The sequence below is a fragment of the Mustela erminea genome, chromosome 5 (genome assembly GCF_009829155.1).
Source record: "Mustela erminea isolate mMusErm1 chromosome 5, mMusErm1.Pri, whole genome shotgun sequence".
Lineage (NCBI taxonomy): Eukaryota > Metazoa > Chordata > Mammalia > Carnivora > Mustelidae > Mustela > Mustela erminea.
In genome coordinates, this window is record NC_045618.1 from 46,587,342 (window position 1) to 46,607,054 (window position 19,713).

Sequence of the window (19,713 nt, forward strand, 5' to 3'; positions counted from 1 at the left end):
CCGGGTGTGTCCAGCAGGTGGCGGCAGAGACTTCCCGGCACAGGAGGGAAAGTGGACCAGATTAGGAGACCTACCAGTCAAGCCACAGGCAAGTAGGGTCCCTGGAGGTGGGAGGGATGAGGAGGGGGATAGGAAGAGATGTGCAGAAGGGCAGGGTTGGGAGGGGGTGCCATGGCAGAGGAAGGCAAGTGAGAGGCCCTTGGGGGAGGCCCGCACTAAGATCTGTTGAGCACTTGCTAGGTGCTGGGCACTTTCCACTCTTACCTCAGCTATTCCCACAACCCACCTGAGCTAGACATTTGATAACAGCACAGGGTCACAGAGATGGTAAGTAGAGAGGCCAGGTTTCAAACCAGGTCTTTCCGACCCTAAAGCCTGTGCCCTTCCTATTGCATCATTCTGGGACAGGAGTTTTTCAGAGAAATGGAGAGGACAGGAGCACCAGACTGCTGGGTACCAGACTTGCAGTGTCCAGCCAGAAGCAAGGGGGGAATCCGCTGATGCCCAGAAGGGCCAGGACCAGGGCTTCCTGATACTCCTCTTCAGATGCCTCCCCTCCCCTCTCCCCCACCTCTGCCCCTAGCCCGGATGCCCCACCCAACCTTAGGGAGCATAGAGCCTCTGTAGGAAAACAGCCCTAGACTGGGAGCCTGGAGTCCGGGGTTCCAACCCCTTCTATCTCTGACTTCCTGGGTGGTACTGCCTTCTCTGCGTTACCTCGCCTCACCTGCCCAATGGCAATTTGAAGGCAGAGCTTGGATCTCACAAGGCACCTGCCAACTCTGAGGTGGCTGATGCCCGAAACCCCTGGGGGTTCCCCCGCCAGGCCTGCCCCTTACCTCTGTGGGCGACACTGAGTAGGGCCTCCTGGCTGAATCGCTGGCTGACAGAGCTGGTGGCCACGCAGCGGTAGGAGCCTGCGTCACTCTCCTGAATGTCCAGGATCTGGAGGACCCCGTTGGGGAGAATGATGAGCCTTGGGAAGGGGAGAGGGCACCTATGAGGTGGACAGTAACTCCGCAGGGAGCTGTCCTGGGTCCCCCTCCCCCCCAGCTTGAACTACCTCCAGCATCTCACTTTCAAGCCTCATTCATAATAAAACCTGCAAATTAAAGCTGTGAGATACCATTTGCACCTTCCAGATTGGCAAAGATCAGAAGGTTTAATAACACACAGTGTGGATGAAGGAATGGGGGGAAGGTACTTTAGTCTTGGTGGCCATGCCCATCGATACACCCTCCTTCAAGGGCAAGTTGGTAATATGTTAAAATCAACCCTGCACGTGCCCTTTGACCCAGGAACCCCACTTCAAGGACTATCCTACAGATATTCTCAGACATGTACACAAAAACCTGTTTAATGATATTCACTCCAGTGCCGCGAGGACAATAGCAGAAGACTGGAAACAATCCAAGGGGCCATCTGTAGGGGGGTTGCTAGCTAAATCGGTTTTGGGTACATTCGCACAACGGAATGCAAGACAGCTGTTAAAAAGGAGGCAGCTGCATGTGTGCTCTAACGGGATGATCTCTAAAGTGTTTTTGGTGCGGAATGGTGTGTGAGGTTATGCACGCTTACATGCTTGCGCCGAAGTCTCGGTTGAGGGAGGTTGTCTCTGGGGAGGGGACCTGGGATGGGGGTAGGGCAGGCAGTGGGAGACTTACTTTTAATTATACAGCCTTCTATATGGTGTGAATTTGTTTACACCCTGCCTACATTAACTCCTCCCTCCCTGATAAAAATCCCTTTTGTTCAGGCAATATCATCTGACCCTCAAAACAATCTAAAGAGACAGAGGGCTTCGCAACCTCCATTTTACTGATGACAAGACGAAGGCTCGGAAGCACAAGGGCATTATTTCCCCAGGGACTCACAGGTGGAGCCGGGTTAAAACTTGAACCCAGGTCTTCCAGTACCAAATCCCTTGTTCTTTTCACCTGCCTGTCTCAGCAGCCATCAGATGGCTAAGGATGCCTGAGGAAGGGTCCCTAGGAAGCCGCACGCCACACACACACTGCTTTGGAGGGGTAGGATGGATAAAGGTGGTATTCTCTACCCTCTTGGTTAGAGGGTTGGAAAGTGGCTCAGGTTAGAAAGGTATGGAGCCCTTGCTTAGGAGACAGTGCAATGCAGGCAAGGCTGTGTCCGTGCAGAGGACACTGGGGTGGTGGTAAGCAGAACAGGTTCTGGACCAACTGTGTGTGTCGGGGGGGGTCTTCCTGAATCCTCCACCTCTATCCTTGCAGGGCTAGCTTCTGGCTGAGAGCCCCAGTTTCTCAACAAAGCAAATGATGCTGGTCCCTGGATATAGGCTAGGTCAAGGTTGGAGAGGGAATGAGGCAGCAGTGTGCTTGATGAAGGTCCCTTGGCTCATGGGGAAATGGGTATGAAACAATTTAAATGCAGCCAAGGAGAACTAGCTCAAGGGCATTGGGAGAAAATTCTGGCCACAGGCCTGGAAACCTGCTGTGGCCCAAAGACTTAGAGAATGCACGTAAGCCTGCTTCACTCCCTCCCTCATGCCACAGGCAAACTCAGCTCTCTCCCAGGGTCTCACCTTCAGCTCCAGCAGCTGCCCACATCAGTGCTGGGGCCAGCAGGGGAGAGGGGACATGGAGGCAAAGGGTGGTGGGAGGTAAGATCCTGGCCCAGGAAAATCTGATGGAAAAGGACAAGTGGGGAAGGACAAGTAGAACCCATCTGGGAAATAAGACCTCCACCTCCATCCAGGTCTCCTCCACCTAATACATCCCGCCTCCAAGACCCTCCTTCACACTACGTAGCTGACCTTGCCTGCAGGTTTTCCACCAGAGCAACCCCAAAGTTTCCCAGGCTTTCCATGGAAATTGTGCTCCAGGTACCCAAAAGCTGATACTTCTCTGACAAGGAACATTTCCTTATTATGTGTGGGAAAGGAGGGAGGGAGAAAAAAGGGGTATCTTTCTCAGATATGGTACAATCACTGCAGCCAACAGAAGTTGGTCTGCTCTGCTTACCATCACCCCGGTGTCCTCTGCACAGACACAGCCTTGCCTGCATTGCACTGTCTCCTAAGCAAGGGCTCCATACCTTTCTAACCTGAGCCACTTTCCAACCCTCTAACCAAGAGGGCAATGGAATCACTTTTAGTGTTCATTTAAAATCTTTTCTGTTTTGTTAAAACGTGTTTTTAGGAGCCCTGTCCATGGAAAGATGTCCAAGATATATTGGTGAGTGGGGGAAAAAAGTCACCAAACAGTGTTTATGAAGCAGTTCTATGTTTGGGAACCTGATAAATGATATGTTAGGATATGCACAGAAAAAGTCAAGGGTGGTAGAGCTTACATCGTTCAGGGAGGTTTCCTCTGGCAGTGTGATTACTGGGAATGCTTATTTGTTGTGTTTAAAAAATTTTTTGAATATTTATTAGGTTGGAAATAGAAAACCTGAAAAACTGAAGTTGAATAAATACAATCTTTTAAAAAATAAATTTAAAAAATTGAAATTGAATAAAAGCATGACCTTAAACCCTTTATTGTGGAAATCCGGGTTCTTAACACAGAAACAGCTGTGACATAGTGGAGAGAGCTGGTTCCAGCAGATGTGATTGTACCAAGCGACATCACATGTCTGGGCCTCAGTTTCTCATCTGAAAAATGGGTTAAATAGTCCTGTCCTGCCTACTTCACAACCCCAGCCCTACTGTGTTGTGAGTTCACAATAGATAATGGACAAAACACTATCTATGAATCCCAGATTCTAAACACATGTTTAAATGATAAAAACTGTACACGTTTAAAAGACTGGGAGGAGGGAACAATCCTAAGAGTAACAACCATCTATGTCCAGTTGGTAGGTGACTTTTTCACATTAAAATGGTATGTTTTATTACTTTAAAAATAATTCAGGGGTGCCTGGGTGGCTCAGTGGGTTAAGCCTCTGCCTTCGGCTCAGGTCATGATCCCAGGGTCCTGGGATCGAGCCCCACATCAGGCTCTCTGCTCAGCAGTGAGCCTGCTTCCTCCTCTCTCTCTGCCTGCCTCTCTGCCTACTTGTGATCTCTGTCTGTCAAATAAATAAATAAAATCTTTAAAAAAAATAATAATTCAGATTGCAAATAAAACAAAATAGCTACTTATAGAATGAAAAGCAACCTCTGTCCAAAAGGAAAGGATCATTCTCTTTCCAAGCCTGTGTCTGAGCCCCAACCCCAAAAGGCCACTTGGAACCAGGGATTCAAGAACACAGCAAAGGGGCACCTGGCTGGTTCAGTTGGTAGAGCATGAGACTTGATCTTGGGGCCATGAGTTTGAGCCCCAACTTGGGTGTAGAGATTACTTTAAAAAAAAAAAAAAAAAGTACACAGTAGAAAGTTCACAGCTGCTCTGAATTTCAGAAGGGCCAAGGCGCTCCCACCCTGAGCCCTTCATAGATCCACCCAGGGAAAAGGGCCACTGGCCAAGGGTCAGACGAGGTTGACAGACACCCTGGGCCCTGGGAGATGTGTAGGGCAGAAGACTACATTAGGGAGCCTGCAGACTGAGGTCCATTGGTGCCACATTTTTAAAGTGTGAGTGAATGGTGATGACAAAAATGATTGCAAGTGGATCTAGGCAAACATTTTTTATCCCAGCGGTTATGTATTTATTTTTATGGCCACCTTGTATTTATGGTAAGCGTTGCTGGTTTTCCATTTTACTGCAGTGAGATAATGTTCCTTTTCAGCATGTGTTAAAGTTACGGAAGAGAGCTGAGTTAAAGAAATGTATTAAGTAGGTGATTGAATAAATGGCCCAGGAATGGCCAAAATTATAAAGGGGGTTTGTGAGTGCCTGGGATGTGGGAAACATTGTGCTCATTGATTACTGGTTCCCATGGAAGGAAAATTATCCCCTATCATTAGACATTAGTGTAAGCAGCAGGGAATTGCCTTGGGCTCTAGTCCTCACCATCAGTTCTGAAAATACACACCCATACCTTGACAGTGTGTTTATTAACTGCACGTGCGCACGGTCCCCAAGAAGGCACACGGTCTCCAAACCACTGGGTTGAGTTTATGAATAGCGTATTTGTACATGTCCTATATCTGGGCCTGTGTAAAAATACATACCTTGGGCATAATCAAGTTGCTGTTTAAGACATTTTTTTATTTCCCCTACACAATGTACTGGGACATGTGAGCCTGGCTTATTTATAGCCAAGGATCACTTTTCAGAGGACTTGGGGGCCAGCACTCTCAGAGCCCAGGAACTGGCAGCTCCAGACTTCTGGGAGAGGCCTGTGGCTTCGTAGAATGAAGCCTGAACTAGATGTAGGGAGATAACAGAGCCCTACTGTTTGCTGGGAAACTTTGGGGGAAGTAACGTGTCCACACAGAGCTACAGTTGGTGGACCTCTGAGCCCATCTGTAGCATCAACTTCTCCAGACCCTGCAGCTTCCCTACCCCAACCACCGAATCACAAGAGATTTGTGTGTCATTCGTGCCAGGCCTCTGGCATCCCACACTCTGTTTCCTAGCTGTGTGACCTGGGTCAAGTTACTTCTGTCTCTGATCCCCGGGTCTCTCACTTAACAATCCAGATAATCGTATCTGCCGTAACTATGTATGTAGACCTGGAAGGAGGTTCATGACGTGTGAAGTGAAAAAAAAAAAAAAAAAAAGTAGAAGTTGCTTTATAATCCTATTTATGTTTTAGAAAAAAGGTGATGGAGCAAAAAAAGAACCCATACAGGGGCACCTGGCTGGCTCAGTCGGTAGGGCAGGTGACTCTTGATCTAGGAGTCATGAGTCCGAGCCCCACACAGGGAGTTTACTTAAAACAAGTAACAGGGGCACCTGGGTGGCTCAGTGCGTTAAGCCTCTGCCTTCAGCTCAGGCATGATCTCAGGGTCCTGGGATAAAGCACTGCATGGGGCTCTCTGCTCAGCGGGGAGCCTGCTTCTCCCCCATCCCCCACACCCTGCCTACCTCTCTGCCTACTTGGGATCTTTCTCTCTGTCAAATAAATAAGTAAAATCTTTTTTTAAAGAATGCCACAAACAAACAAACAAGCAAAAAAAAAAAAAAAAAAAAAAAAACCCTCTGTGTACAACATAATCCAAATTTTAAAAGAGGGTATTTATAAACATACAGGGGAAAATTCTAGAGGACAGACATGAAAACTAACAGAGACTTTCTGTGGATGATGACTGTTTCTTCTGTTTTGCTTACATGAATGTGGAAAAGGCATCTTCCAGGAATATAAACTAAAAGAAAATAGAAGAAAATATGGAAATTAAGAAATACCTGCCTTGAAGGATGAAAGGAAGGATTAAGTGAGAAAAAAAAGCTCACATTAAGTGGGGCCTATCATGCCTTTCAAGAGGGAGTGACTTCTCGGCTCTCTCCTACTCTCTCTGGGGGCTACCAGGAGGGGGCTCTCCCTTGGCTCTCACTCAGCAACTCCCAGAGAGCAGCAAGGGGCCCACATTTGCAAGGCACAGAAGTTAAAATGTCAGTGCTAGAAAGGCTGGGTCAGCACTTCCAAGGTCGCTCCCTAGAATGCTCATTCATGGGGTGTTAACAGGGTTGTGGCAAAAGGGGCTGTGGGGCAGATGAATCTAGGAAGTGCTTGCTTCAACAAGTTTAACAGGCTTTCCATACAGGACTTCTCAGAGCCTTGTCAACACCAAGAAGGGGATTTTATAGGCATTTTTCCCTATGTTATTTGACCACAGAATACTTTTTCTCGAGAAGCACCTTTAGTGACTAATGTTTTCCAAAGAACAGTGATCTAATCCAACCCCTTCATTTTTTTTTCCTTTTCTTTTAATTTTATAGATGGGGGGAATGAAGCTAAGTGAGAGAGCCTCTGCGAGGGGCAACAGGCCAAGCAATCATCCAAATCAGCAGCTTGACCTGCTTCCTCCCTCACAACTGTTGCAGGGATGTGCCCTGTGGCTTATCTACCCAGAAGTTTTCCCTACACCTTCCCCCTACCTAGATGTGGGCACAAGTCAGAGTGATGAGGGAGCAGGAGGCTGGCTGAAGACAGAGCAAAAGCTGGCGCCTTGCACCCCCTCTCCACCTGCTCCCCTCCGTAATATGTGTAGCATTCCTCAGGCATCCCTGACTGCCATAAAACGATAAATAGTTAACTTGCAGGGATCACAATCCTGCAGAACAGGAATCTCCCTTGCTCTACAGATGCCCTAGAGATCTACAAACAGGGAGGTTACCTTATCAATAGCACAAATTTCCAGAGGCAAATAACTCTCAGTTCCTGAAGCCCTAATGTCTCCCTCCCCACCATAAACTGGAGGAGGCTGATGTAGAAGGGAATGTAAATGATAGCAGGATCATAACACCCCACCAAGAATCTCCCATCCCTTCACCCCCCCACCAACCGCAAGGTATATAACCTGCCATCCCTCACAACCCGGGGCAGCAGCTCTTCCTGCCCACGGGTCCTGTCCCCGTGCTTTAATAAACCACCATTTTGCACCAAAGATGTCTCAAGAATTCTTCCTTGGTCATCGGCTCCAGACCTCAGCCCACCGAACCTCACCTAGGTTCTAGAACTTCATCAAGAGGAGCTGGGACAGGGCGCCTGGGTGGCTCAGGGGGTTAAGCCGCTGCCTTCGGCTCAGGTCATGATCTCAGGGTCCTGGGATCGAGTCCCGCATCGGGAGCCTGCTTCCCTTCCTCTCTCTCTGCCTGTCTCTCTGCCTACTTGTGATCTCTCTCTGTCAAATAAATAAATAAAATCTTAAAAAAAAAAAAAAAAAAGAGGAGCTGGGACAGATCTACACACTCAAGACAGATTAGTTTGAGGGCAGGGAGACCTGTAAACCAGTGTTTCTGAGCCGGTGGAGCCCTACCTGCACCAGGAGAGGACGAGAGCGAGCTGGGAGCTACAGCTCGAGAGATGGAGGCAGAGGACAGGGCCGGGGAGAGGGTTCGGGGGAGGGGGGGCTGGGAAAGGTCTTGGAGCCACATCTCCAAAGATGTCAGAATCCAAGGGGTGACAACTGTGTGGTGAGACCAGCTCCGAGTCCACAAAAGCAAACAAGCCTCTTGCTTTCTACTTGTGCTGCAGGTACATCTGGGCCTTCCCAGGAGCCCACAGTAAGGGTCAAGTCCTGGGTCTAGCTTCTGCTGCTCTTTGACCCCAGAAACTCTTCCCTGGGATCACTGCACCTACCCACTGTTTTATGGGGAGGGAGGAGGGTAAAACAGGAAGGACCTCCGTAACCCTGTATCAGATGCTGCACCCCATGGGTTGGCATCGAGAGACAAGAGAGGTTCTGCCTCCAGGGTAGAGCTGCCGGAGGAACCCTGCAGACAGAAAGCCTCCAGCAGCCTCCATGCTCTGCTCTGAAGGAAGAACAAACTTCCTGCCACTGACTCACCTGTGGCCTTGGACAATACAGAGCTTCTCTCTGACCCTCAGTCTCCTCTTCAGTAAGGCAGATAAGCTCTGAAGGACCCTACCACTGCTCTCTACTTGAGCTCCGTAGCTTCGTGGGTGGCATTCTTTGCAGGGAACAAAACTGCTTGCCCAGCTTCTCTTTGGGGCCTTAGTGAGCGAAGAGCCAGGCCACAGTTGGCTCCTAAGTCAGTTCGGGCAAATGGAGCTACTGTGGCTCTAAGAATCCTGGTTCCTGAGCACATGACGGGGCTCTCTCTGGCCAGCCTACTGGGACCCTCTCCCCACTCCCCCACAGGATACTCACCGAGGCTCCTCCGGCACTGGGACCTGGTCCTTCTCCCAGGTGATGACGGGAGCTGGCAGCCCTTCAATGTGGCACTCAAACCGAGCGGTCCCATTCTCCTCCACCACCTGAGACTCCGGGTGCAGAGAGAAGCCTGCGAGTGCTGGGGGTGAGGGTGGCGAGACACAGGCAGGGACAGAGGAGCACGGGAAAGGGGGGGCGCACACAGTGAGACACACGTACACACACGCACACGGTGCATGCACGCACACGCAGAAACACGGGCAGTTGGGGGACAGAAACACAAGCAGGGCAAATTCCAGCCAACAGAGACAATTGAAAAGGCAGCAGGGGGATAAGAAGCGGTGATTACTGGTCAGACACTGGGTCAGAATGAATTGCAGCGCCCCACGCCTAACGTCACCATGATTCAGACCACAGTAAGATGGACATTTCTCCTGGCCTAAAATGATTTCATGATCATCTGTGCCTCTTGAGAACCACCGAGGGGGTCTGCTCCTGTGCCCCACACTCTAACAAGCCTTTATGGCAGGCTTCCCGGGGGAGAAACACAAGGAGGAGGAAGAAGAGGAGAGGTGGGAAGAAGGTAGCCATACCAGGAGGGACCTGCTGAGCAGGATGAGAGGCACGGGAAGGGGAGTGGGCTCAAGGGACAGGCCTGTGTGCAAGGACTTAATGGGGGATCCCACTTCCCACACCCCAGGCCTCCTGGGTCTCAGCTCGGCCCCCGAGGCAGGCACTTACTGGCGAGCTTGACCACCGCAGCCTGGCTGGCCACCACTCCCAGGGGGCCGTGGGCCAGGCAAGAGTAGCTGCCCTCAATGACCTCTGAGACGCTGGGGGCTGCCTCGTCACTGCCGTCGGGTGCGGGCGGCTGGGACAGCCACAGAGAGCCATTGGGCAGCAGGCGCAGGTGGTCGTGCTCCGGCAGGGCGCCTCCGTCCTTGCTCCATGTGGTGCTGGTGGGGGGTCCGGCGGCCCCCAGACTACAGGCCAGCACTGCAGTTTGCCCTGGGCCCAGGATCACTTCCAGGGGCCCCGCACCACAGCTCAGCTCCACGGTCGTCTCCTGGGGCCACGGCAGCTCCCCTGCACAGAGAGGGCAGGTCCCAGGGCCATCAGCGTGTGTCCTCCCACCTCCCCCAGTCTCTAGAGCCTGAGTCACCCACCCAGGGGCTGGGGCAACTCAAAGAATAACAGGTCTCATGGAGAGACCTGAGTCTGGATCCCGGCTCTGCTCCTCCCCACCGTACTCTTGGGCAGTCTGCCACTCTTCTCTGGGCTCACCTTCCCAGTTTCCTCATCCACCAAAAAAGCACAGTGCCTCGCAACTTTCCTCGTAACAGTCAAAAACGAGAAACAACCCAAGGGCTCATCACCTGGTGAATGGATAAATATCTCACTCAGCCATCAAAAGAAATGAAGTACTGATACTTGCTTCATGGAAGAACTTTAAAAAACTTTACACTAAGTGAAAGAAGCCAGTCACAAAATGATACATATTCTATGATCTCATTCCTATGAAATGTCCAGAAGACGCAACTCCACAGAGACAGAAAGTAGGTTAATGGCTGCCAGGGATTGGGGAGAGGGAAGAATTAGAAGCGAGGGACATGAGGTTTCTTTTTGGAGTGATAGGAATGTTCTGGAACTAGACCATGGTGATGGTTGTGCAACCTTGTGAGCATACACAAAACCACTGTTGTGTACAATGGTGAGTTCTGTGGTGTGTGAACTGTATCTCAGTTTAAAAGGACCCAGGAATTCCTTCCTTTCAGGGCTGTTGTAAGACGCAGGGTAGGAAAAGAGCACAGCACAGTGCCTGGCCTGGCACAGAATTGGCTTTCAGTAAGGTCCTCCTTTCCTGGAACCTTCCAGATCATCTTGACCACGATCACTCAACCTACTGTGCCCCGGTGGCAGGCAGGGCTGAGCACTCCTTCCTACTGCTCGATTCTCCTAGGCCATGCAGCAAGCCAGAGCCTGTCTCCAGGGGCCCCAGCAGGGCCTGCAGCTCCAAAGCTATCCCCTGCCACCAAGGGAAGAGTAGGGGGAAATGGAGGAAGGGAAGGTCATTCCAGGGTCAAGGCAAAAACACACAAAGGCCAATGCTTCTCATTTTAACCAACATGTTGACAAGGCCCAGTCGCCATTATTCACAGAGAAATGGTTGTTTCCCCAGTTGTGTCGACTAGAAGGCTGGCCTGCTGCCTTCCTGTCCCATACAAGCTCGATGGTCCGAGGTCCCTTTTCATCCTCTGACCTGACACTTTGCTTAAAGGCGGAATGGCACATCTGAGAGTGAACCCAAGACAGAGGTGAGTACAGTGGCACATCCTTACTATGAGACAGGTCTGGACAGACAGCCTTGGGAGGGCACGCAGAAAGCCAAAGGACTTGGGAATCAGGCAACCACTCAGTTCTGGACCTGGCTCTGTCACAGGCCGGCTGTGTAGCCTCGGGCCAGTCACTTCTTCTGAACGTTAGTTTTACTCAAACGTATCAGGTGATGTGTGAGATTCTATGCTGTTAGGATGATTCAGTGAATAGTCACACCTGGATATACCTATTCCTGAGCAAACCTACAGAACACCATCTAGACACACATATAAACAGTAGTAGATACACAACCTTCCACACCTGAACACGCACACCCAAGTTTCTGCCACACTTGTCAAAACCCGGACATATCTGTGCCCACACTTAGAACCCTTGTCTGTCCCCAGGCTCTCTTCCCAGCACTCCTGAAGAGAAACAAGACTGAGCGGCAAAGAGAAGTCCCAGCGGGCCGAGATACGGAGGCCAGAGCCAAAGCGAGGCTCTGACACTACTTGCCAAGGATGGAGAGACCAAGGGGGCCCAAACTGGGCCTCTGCCTCTCTTAATTCATTGGGAAGGCTCTACTTGCCCTTCCCACTGCTTGCCTGGGCTCAGCATTACTAATGGGTGCAGGGAGAAGGCAGGCCTTGTCCTCACCCAGTCTCCATTCTGATAGGGGAAACCAAACTGGCATTCATGTCACTCGGGGCTGTTGGTTGTGGTGGAAAGGGCCCTAGACCTTGGGACAGAAGATCTAGTTTCCAATCTTGCTGCTCCACCTACCAGCTGTTCAACCTCTCTGGGCCTTAGTTTCCACATCTGTAAAATGAAGGCGACACTACCAAGCCTGTGTGTGAGGAGTAAACAAGATGATGGATGTCAGCGCCATCAACGGTGGGACGGAGCTCATTCTTTAAAGGCACTTCAGAGACTGTCCAAGTGTTTGGGGTTTGGGGTTGTTTTTTGCTTGTTTGTTTGTTCTTTGTTTTTTTTTTTTTAATGCAAGTTTTTTTGTTTTTTTTTTTAAACTGTACCAATGCTAATTACTGTTCTAACAACCAGTCCCTTCTACCTCTGCAGCCCTCGATTCTAAGATTCAAACACAGGGTAGCGGGGAGGCAAGCCCGGGCTCTCAGCCCAGCAGCTTCCAATTGCCTGGTTCCAGCCGCTGAGCAGTCAGTTTGCACTTCAGGGGAGAAAAGCCCCACATGACACGAATCCCTGAGCCCTCCGGCGGCCTCCCCGCCCCCCACAGCACGTCCGGGGCCTGGAAAATCCCCTGCCGCGCTGAACAAACAATGTGAACAGTTGGGGCCCGAGCAGCTGCTGGGTATGTCAGCAGCCTGGGCTCTGGCGGGCAGGACGGCAGCCAGAGAGGCCGGTGGCTGGCTGCGGAGCCCAGAGGAGGCTCCGATTCCCTTCCTGAATATTCATGGATCAGCAGATGTCTGGCTTCCCCACCTCTGAGGAGCCCAGTGCCCAACAAGGTAGCACAGAGAAACCAACAAGGATGTAGATGTGCAGAGAACCAGGGTCCCCCCCGGAGAGGACCCTGGTGGTGGAAATGTCCTGGAAGCCGGGGATTCCTCACTGTACGTAAGTGGGGAAACTGAGGACCAGAAAGGGGTGGGGGTCTCCTCTCCCTGGGAGACAGTGTGGGAAAACCATCCTTCGATCTTCTGGGGATGAATCCAGCACTGACAAGAAAGTTGCTCTAGAGTAAGAAAGAGGGTTCTCTCTGCCTCAGTGTCCAGCCCAACTTCTGTGTCCAGGACATGCCCTCCTCCCCGCCCCGCCTCCCCCGCCCCCCAGGCTCAGCTTCAGTGCCAGCCCTCTGTGAGGCCGCCCCTGCCTGTCCACTCCCTCCTCCCAGGAAGCTTTATGTGTTTCCTATCACACAGCCACTTGCAGGTCCCTTCCCCATCCCTCCTCTTGTCTAGATGGACAATAGGGTTTGGGCGGTGGAGGGACAAGCCTTGGTCAGGGTCCTCCTGGGTCATTTGCTATATGGCCTTGGGCCTGCAACTTGTCCTCTTTCAGCCTCAGTTTCCTCAGCCTGAAAAGGAGAAGTCTCCACTATTCTCATTTTTGCCAAAATTCTCCCAGCAGCAGAGGGGAACGTAGGTAGGAGCCTTGCTGATGCCCCAAATGTTTTGATTTTTAAACCTTTGGCACATTTTTGCATTCTTCTCCATTACATAGCAATGTTTCCTTTAACATAAATGTGGTTCCTACACCACCAGATCTTTTCGTAAAAGTGATGCTCTGAGGAGTGGACCTTGTTTGTCCAGTGGCTTCCCGGCCACCCCTTTCCTGCCACCCCCGGCCCACTGCCATGGCTGACCCCCAAAGCCCTTCCCACAAGCAGTTCTCAGCTGTCCCTCCCAGGACTGGGGACACAGTGGACTCTGGCTGCCCACCAGCTTTCTGCCTCGATGGGGACAATTCCTTCTCCTCAGGCTCCTTGGTGAGACCCTGTCAGAGACACAGAGCTTCTATGCTTGGGAGCCTTGAGGCCATCTCTCAATCTTTCCCTAACAGATTATTTTACCCACTTACAGGATAAATTAGATTTTATGAGGCCAATTAGAACCCAGACAGAGAGGAGATTTGCGGCTGAGCCCCAGGGCCCGCTCAATGCTGTTTCGTGGGGTTAGTGGGGCCTGGTGTGAGCCAGGGTCCCATTTTCCAGTAAACTCTCAGGAAAGGGGCCAGTGGGTGGGGGAGGGGAAGACTCCTTCCCCCACCCCCCACCTTGGCCACCTCCCTTACCACACACTGATCCCCTCCCACCAACAGCTGGAAGGAGAGCTTGGGACAGTTGCCTGGGACACCGGGAAGGCTGTACAGTTCCCTTCATCTGTGCTCCTGAGAGGCCCAGCCTCAGTGGACTTGACAGCAAAGCCACACTCAGCTCCTGCTTACCTCCTGATCCCTGCGTGCCTCTGTCCCCACTGGACCAAACCACTTTCAGCTCTCTGAGAGCTCACTGCTGTTCCATATATTGTTTCTGCTGCTCCCTCTCCCCACAGTAGCTATGCCATCCCAGGGTATGATTGAGTTGCTTCTCCTTTTTCTGTCCCATAGGACCCGGGGCACCTTGGCCACTGCAGTTATTACTTGAGGTTTTACACTTTCTTTTCTCCCCTATCAGGCAACAAACTCAGCATCATATCCTAGTCAGCTTTCTAAATCTCTAGTCCCAGAAACAGTGCCTGGTATACAGTAGGTGCTCAATAAATATTCTTTGAACACGTAAGTAGACACGTGGAGACACAGCCCCTTATACTTTTCCAAGCCTCAATTTCCTTATCTGTAAAAATTACAGGAACTCCCTTAAGGGCTGGATGTGTGGGGAATAATACATGTGGAAACTGCCTATCTGGCAACTAGCAGACACTTGACGAAATGCTTAAAAAGCACAGGGACAGAACAGCAAACTCACACTGAAAAAAACGCTGTACTTCCACATTACCAGGACTAGGAAGCTCACTACCTCACCTGTTCTCCTGCCATATGGCTCATATGATTCAAAATAGCTTTCTTTTGTGCCCACCTTTCTCTCCCTGTATGCTCTGATTAGTTGCTGGAACTTTGTCCTCCAAACTATATGACAAGGTAATGAGCCTCTTATCGAACCATCCAGAAGTCTTAGCTCTGCACCAGCTCACATGCTCAGGTCTGCATCTGAAAGAGAGCTTACTGAGCCTCTGCTTCTCTGACCTCAGTGACCCGAAAGCCCCTCAAATCCTGAGGGCATAGCCTCAGCAGTGAGTAATGAACAGCCCACCTAGCCCAGAATACAAGGATTCTATTTCTCTGCATGTCAGGGCCAGAACATTATCTCTTGGGTTTTCCTCCCAACCCCAGCTCCTAGCACCCTCCTCCCACCAGGCTAGGGCTGACGTCCTCCTCCATCAAAGCTGCTCTTACTCCTCCTCCCCTCTCCCCATCCTCCAGGGAGCTGGGAGCCCCCCAAGCCCACCTGGCAATGACATCTGTTCAGCATCTGGAATTCTGTGTCAAGTCTGGTTGCTGTACCTCAGAAACCGTGGAGGCCGAACAGAAGGTAGCGGGTGGGGAGAAGCGCAGAAGGGTGAATTCCAGAGCCCAGACTCAGACACACCAACTGAGGGAGGCCAAGCGCAAAGCTGGTAACTTCTCATGTGAGGGGGAGGGGGTGCAGAGAGACCAAACTTGGGTATTTGTGTATCAAATCCAGGGAAGGTGTGGCTCCAAAAGCCAAGAGACTGGTTCCAGTCCCAGCTCAGTCCCTAGCCATGCAACTTTGGGATGTCACTCAGTTTTCTCATCTGGAAAATGGGTTCATGCTAAAATTATTTCTAGGGAGTTGGGTGAGGGATGGGCTAAGTAGATGATGGGCATTAAGGAGACACTTGCGATGAGCACTGGGTGTTATATGTAAAGTGACGAATCACTAAAGTCTACATCTGTAACCAATTTTACCACAAACGTTAAGTAAGTAGAATTTAAATAAAAACTTAAAATTTAAAAAAAATTATTTCTAAGTTCCCTTCAGTGCTGACATTGGATGACACTCTAATTGTGAGAGAGCTTAACTTGAAATAGGTACCTTTAGGAATAAAGAAAGGAACTGGTAATTTACACACAACACATGATGAATTGGGCCATGAAACTACCTAAAAGTCAGATAACTTCTGGACAAAATTCACTGTTAAGAGAAACTTGTTTGACCTGGTTCCTAACCTGGAGATGGAATCAGAGAGGGCCACGCCAACTGAGGTGGGCCTCTGAGTCTCTGGGCCGAGAAAGAGATGGGGGTGAAGGAACTTTCCTGGTGAGGAGAAAGCAGCTGTCATGTTCTGTGAGCCTTCCTATGTAACAGATCTCTGGCACCCCCCCCCCAATTCTGATTCAGTGGAGGGGAGAGCCCCACATCTTGCACTGATAAAAACCAGCACTCAGCAGGGGTACCTGGGTGGCTCAGTGGGTTAAGCCTCAGCCTTTGGCTCAGGTCATGATCTCAGGTCCTGGGATCAAGCCCTGCATCAGGCTCTCTGCTCAGCAGGGAGCCTGCTTCCCTCTCTCTCTCTCTGCCTACTTGTGCTCTCTCTCTCTCTCTCTGTCAAATAAACAAAAGTCTTAAAAAAAAAAAAAAAACCAGCACTCAGCATTCTACCACTACCCCCAGACAGAAGTCCCATTCCTATAAATCTCCCCAGTTCCTGGTCCCTGGCTGGAACAGCGTTGGGGGACACCAGCCCCGTATTCTGCCCAGTTCAGGTTGCTGAAGTGTCTATTATTCTGGACCTCTCCCTCCCTGCCCGCCTGCAAACTCAGTCTATCCTCAGATCTTACTGATTCTACTTCCTAAATACCTCTAGAAGCCAGCTACCCTGGCCACACCAACTGCCATGACCCTTGTTGCCACCATCCTCTCTTCTGGAATACTACAACAGCCTCCCAGGAAGCTGGAGCTTCCTGCCTCCAGCCCTGCCCAACCGATTCTCCACACTGGCTGCAGTGAGCTGATGCAAAACTGATCTTAAAACTTGCCAAGGGGGGCGCCTGGGTGGCTCAGTGGGTTTGGCCTCTGCCTTGGGCTGGGGTCATGGTCTCGGGGTCCTGGGATCAAGCGCCATGTTGGGCTCTCTGCTAGGCGGGGAGTCTGCTTCCCTCTCTCTCTCTCTCTGCCTACCTCTTTGCCTACTTGTGATCTCTCTCTGTCAAAAAAATAAATAAAATCTTAAAAACAAATAAACAAACTTGCCAAGGACTCACAGTGGTGGTGGTGGGGAGCTTTCAGGCAGAAACTTTGGTGGGGCTTATCAGGCCTTTCAGAAGCCCCTTCACCCTTCACTTTGACACTCTATGGGCCCCGTCCTATCCAGCTCCAACCTCCCCCACTCTCACCCTGTGCTCTAAACTCCAGTCAGAGTTAGCTGCATTCAGTGGTCTAAATGAAGTCACCTTGGAGCACCTATACATGTGGTTCACATGGCTCTCCTACAGGGCTAGCTGACCCTCTGCACTGAGCTCAATTATTCATCACTTCCTAAAGATGCCTTTCCTGACTTTTCCAAACCCTCTGTCAGTCTCCCCCACACCACACTGCAAGCTCTGCGTTAGGGGCAAGGTCTGCCTCCTTATTTACTATATTCCAGGCACCAGGCACATGCTAAGTCAAAAAGGGTGCTCAGTAAATATTTGTTGAACGAATGAATGAATGAATGACCTTGGTCCAGATTAGGATGGCTAGTCAGAACGCTATAGGACTGTCTCTAGGCCTGTTAAGCTTTGCACACTCAACGGGTTTGGGAGACTGAGAGCGAGTAGCCTAGTTGCTTTAGCCATGCATACTGCTGCCCAGGGAGCCCCAGCTCAGGGCCCTGCCCCTGCCTTGTGCACTCAAGAGCAGGGAGAGGCCAGGTCTCAGAGGCAAACTGAGCCCCCTGCAGGAGGCCCCACCGGTATACTATAATGATAGAGAGTAGTTATTAGCCCTCATCCCACTAGGCTGGGTGACTCTGAGCCCATTCCTGGAGCTCCTGGAAGAGCGTTAAGAGGGTAGGCACAACTATTCCTTAATCCGCTGGGCTCCTGGAGGGCTGAGGCCTCTCCCTCACTTCCCCGCCCCCTTCACCTGACAATCCCTAGACTTGAGCCAGGGCTGGAGAGGGGCGTGTCTTTGTCCGGAGAATAGGGGTCCGAGCATTTCCCGGCACTTTCCCACCCGCTGTTTGGGTTTCCTGGAGATGGGCCTGGGCCGGCCAGACGGAGGCTCCTTCCCCTCAACGCCGTCCCTGCCTCCCTCCCACGTGGCCTGGCTGAGTCTCTCTGGAAAGCCGCAGCAGCTGGAGAGAAATCCCCCTCCCCACCCCCACCTCCAAGTCCCTCCCCGACTCGCCCCGGACACATCCTCAGCTCCCCCCTCGGCAGGGAAGGCAAGAACTAAGCGAACAAAGCGGGCAGCCCATCCCCCTCCCCAGCCCTGCCACCTACCTTCCCCAGGGGCAGTCCCCTAAACGCACACAGCACGGAAAGCGAGAAAGCTGGAGTGGAAGAAGGAGCCCTAGGCACAGAGCACTGGGATTCCGTCACCCCAGTCCCGGCCCTTTCTCCAGAGTGGATAACTCTTTACCTCCACCCCAGCCCGGCACCGAGGTGGGGGGCTGGAAGGAGGCCTTGCTGACCTGGGCAACGCTTTCCTGACCTGTCCCTGGTGGGTGGGTCAGGAGTGACAAGCGTCCCATCCCGAGAGCAAGTGTTGGACAAGTCCACGAAAGCAACTGGTTTCCTGCCCCCCTCCCCCAGCCCGCTCCGAGCCACGGGTTGGGGGAGCGACACTAACCACCCAACCCCCTGCCCCAACCAGCCCCAGGGACCACACCCACTGGGCAAAGTTGAGTGTTTTATCACCTCTACCCCCAGTCAATCCTGAATCGCCTGCCCAGTCCCCCCCAACCACGGGCAAGGACACTCCCCAAAAGCCAAGGCCAAATATTAGCTCAGACCCATAAACACAATTACACACGCTCTCGACACAAATGGAGGTGCTGACACACACACCCCCACACCCCTCCTCTTTCACGCACTCAACCCAGGAACACGCGCGGGCAAGACAGAGCCCGCCCGGTGCAAGCCACCAACCCCGAAGCCACGGCCCCACGATGCCACGGCGCGACCGTGACACGCACTGCGGACACGTACGCCCGCAGAAGCCCCCCGTCCCCACCCACCGAGCGCGCGCGCACACACACTCACACTCACGACTCCGCAAACCAAGGACACACACCCCCTGCGGCCAAGTGCGTGCCGCAGCAGCCCCCACCCCCCACCCCCGGCCACAGCTCGCAGACCCCCAAGCGCAGGCATCACGGGGACGGGCCGCTCTAGCCCCGCGGCCCCGCACTCGCTCGGGACCCGGGACGCACGCCAGCCCCGTAGCCCGGCTCAGCCCCGGGGCGCGGGCGCACCGACACGCCGCAGCCGCTCGCGCCACTGCCGCGGCGCCCGCCCTTACCGCGCGCGGCCAGCAGGCAGAAGGTCAGCGCCACGAGCCCACCGCCGCGGCCGGCGTCCCCCCGCGCCATGGGGCCCGGCTCGGGCCGCCGCCGCAGCCGCCGCCGCCGCCTCCCCGCGCCACGGCCGCCGCCGCCGGGGGAGGGCGCGCCGGGCGTCAGTGGCCCGGGGAGGCGCGGCGCCGCGGGCGGGGGCGCGGCCTCGGGGGCCCGGGCCCGAGCGGGGGCCGGCGCGGGGGCCGGGGCTGCCGCCGCCTCGCCCGCCCCTCCATCGCCATCTTGGGCGAGCAGCCGGGGCGGGGGCGCCCAGCGAGTGCGGCCGCCGGGCCCGCCGGGGACCCCGGCCCCGCGCACCGTGACCCCGCGCGGCGCGGGGCTCTGCTCCGCCGGGGTCTGCGCCCCGGTGCCTCGCCCTCTCCGGGTCGCCTTGGGCCTCAGCTGGGCCGCTGGTTTATGGGTCTGTTTGTCCCTTGGACTCCCTGTCTGTAGGTCTTTTTCTGCCTCAGTCTGTCCTTTTTATCTCTCCGTCGCTGCTTCAGGGTCTCCTCCATCTCGGTTCCAGGCTCAGGGGAGGCAGAGTCAAGGTCTCTGCCCCGCGGGCCCATCTTGCCATTCGAGCCCAGTCCGTTATAGCCCAAATCCTGGCCTGAGTCCTTGTTACTGCACAGACTGCTCCAGGAGACGCACTGAGGACAG

The 19,713-nt window shown here is 52.8% G+C and overlaps 1 protein-coding gene across 6 annotated transcripts in view; it reads right to left on the reverse strand.

Annotated features, from left to right (window-relative positions):
* Positions 1–19,152, reverse strand: part of IGDCC4 (immunoglobulin superfamily DCC subclass member 4) — a 38,998-nt gene extending 19,846 nt beyond the window's left edge. For 2 of the 6 annotated variants that reach the window (XM_032342899.1, XM_032342901.1), the window contains exons 1-4: positions 18,138–18,944; positions 9,440–9,784; positions 8,696–8,837; positions 840–976 (exon numbers count right to left, since the gene is read on the reverse strand). In XM_032342899.1, the coding sequence (XP_032198790.1) occupies positions 840–976; positions 8,696–8,837; positions 9,440–9,784; positions 18,138–18,249 (736 nt within the window). In that variant the 5' untranslated portion in view covers positions 18,250–18,944. Of the gene's footprint in view, positions 1–839; positions 977–8,695; positions 8,838–9,439; positions 9,785–18,137; positions 18,949–19,019 lie in introns of those variants that run through there. The other 4 variants (XM_032342900.1, XM_032342902.1, XM_032342898.1 and 1 more) reach the window with 4 other exon arrangements.
* Positions 19,153–19,713: the final 561 nt, after the last annotated feature.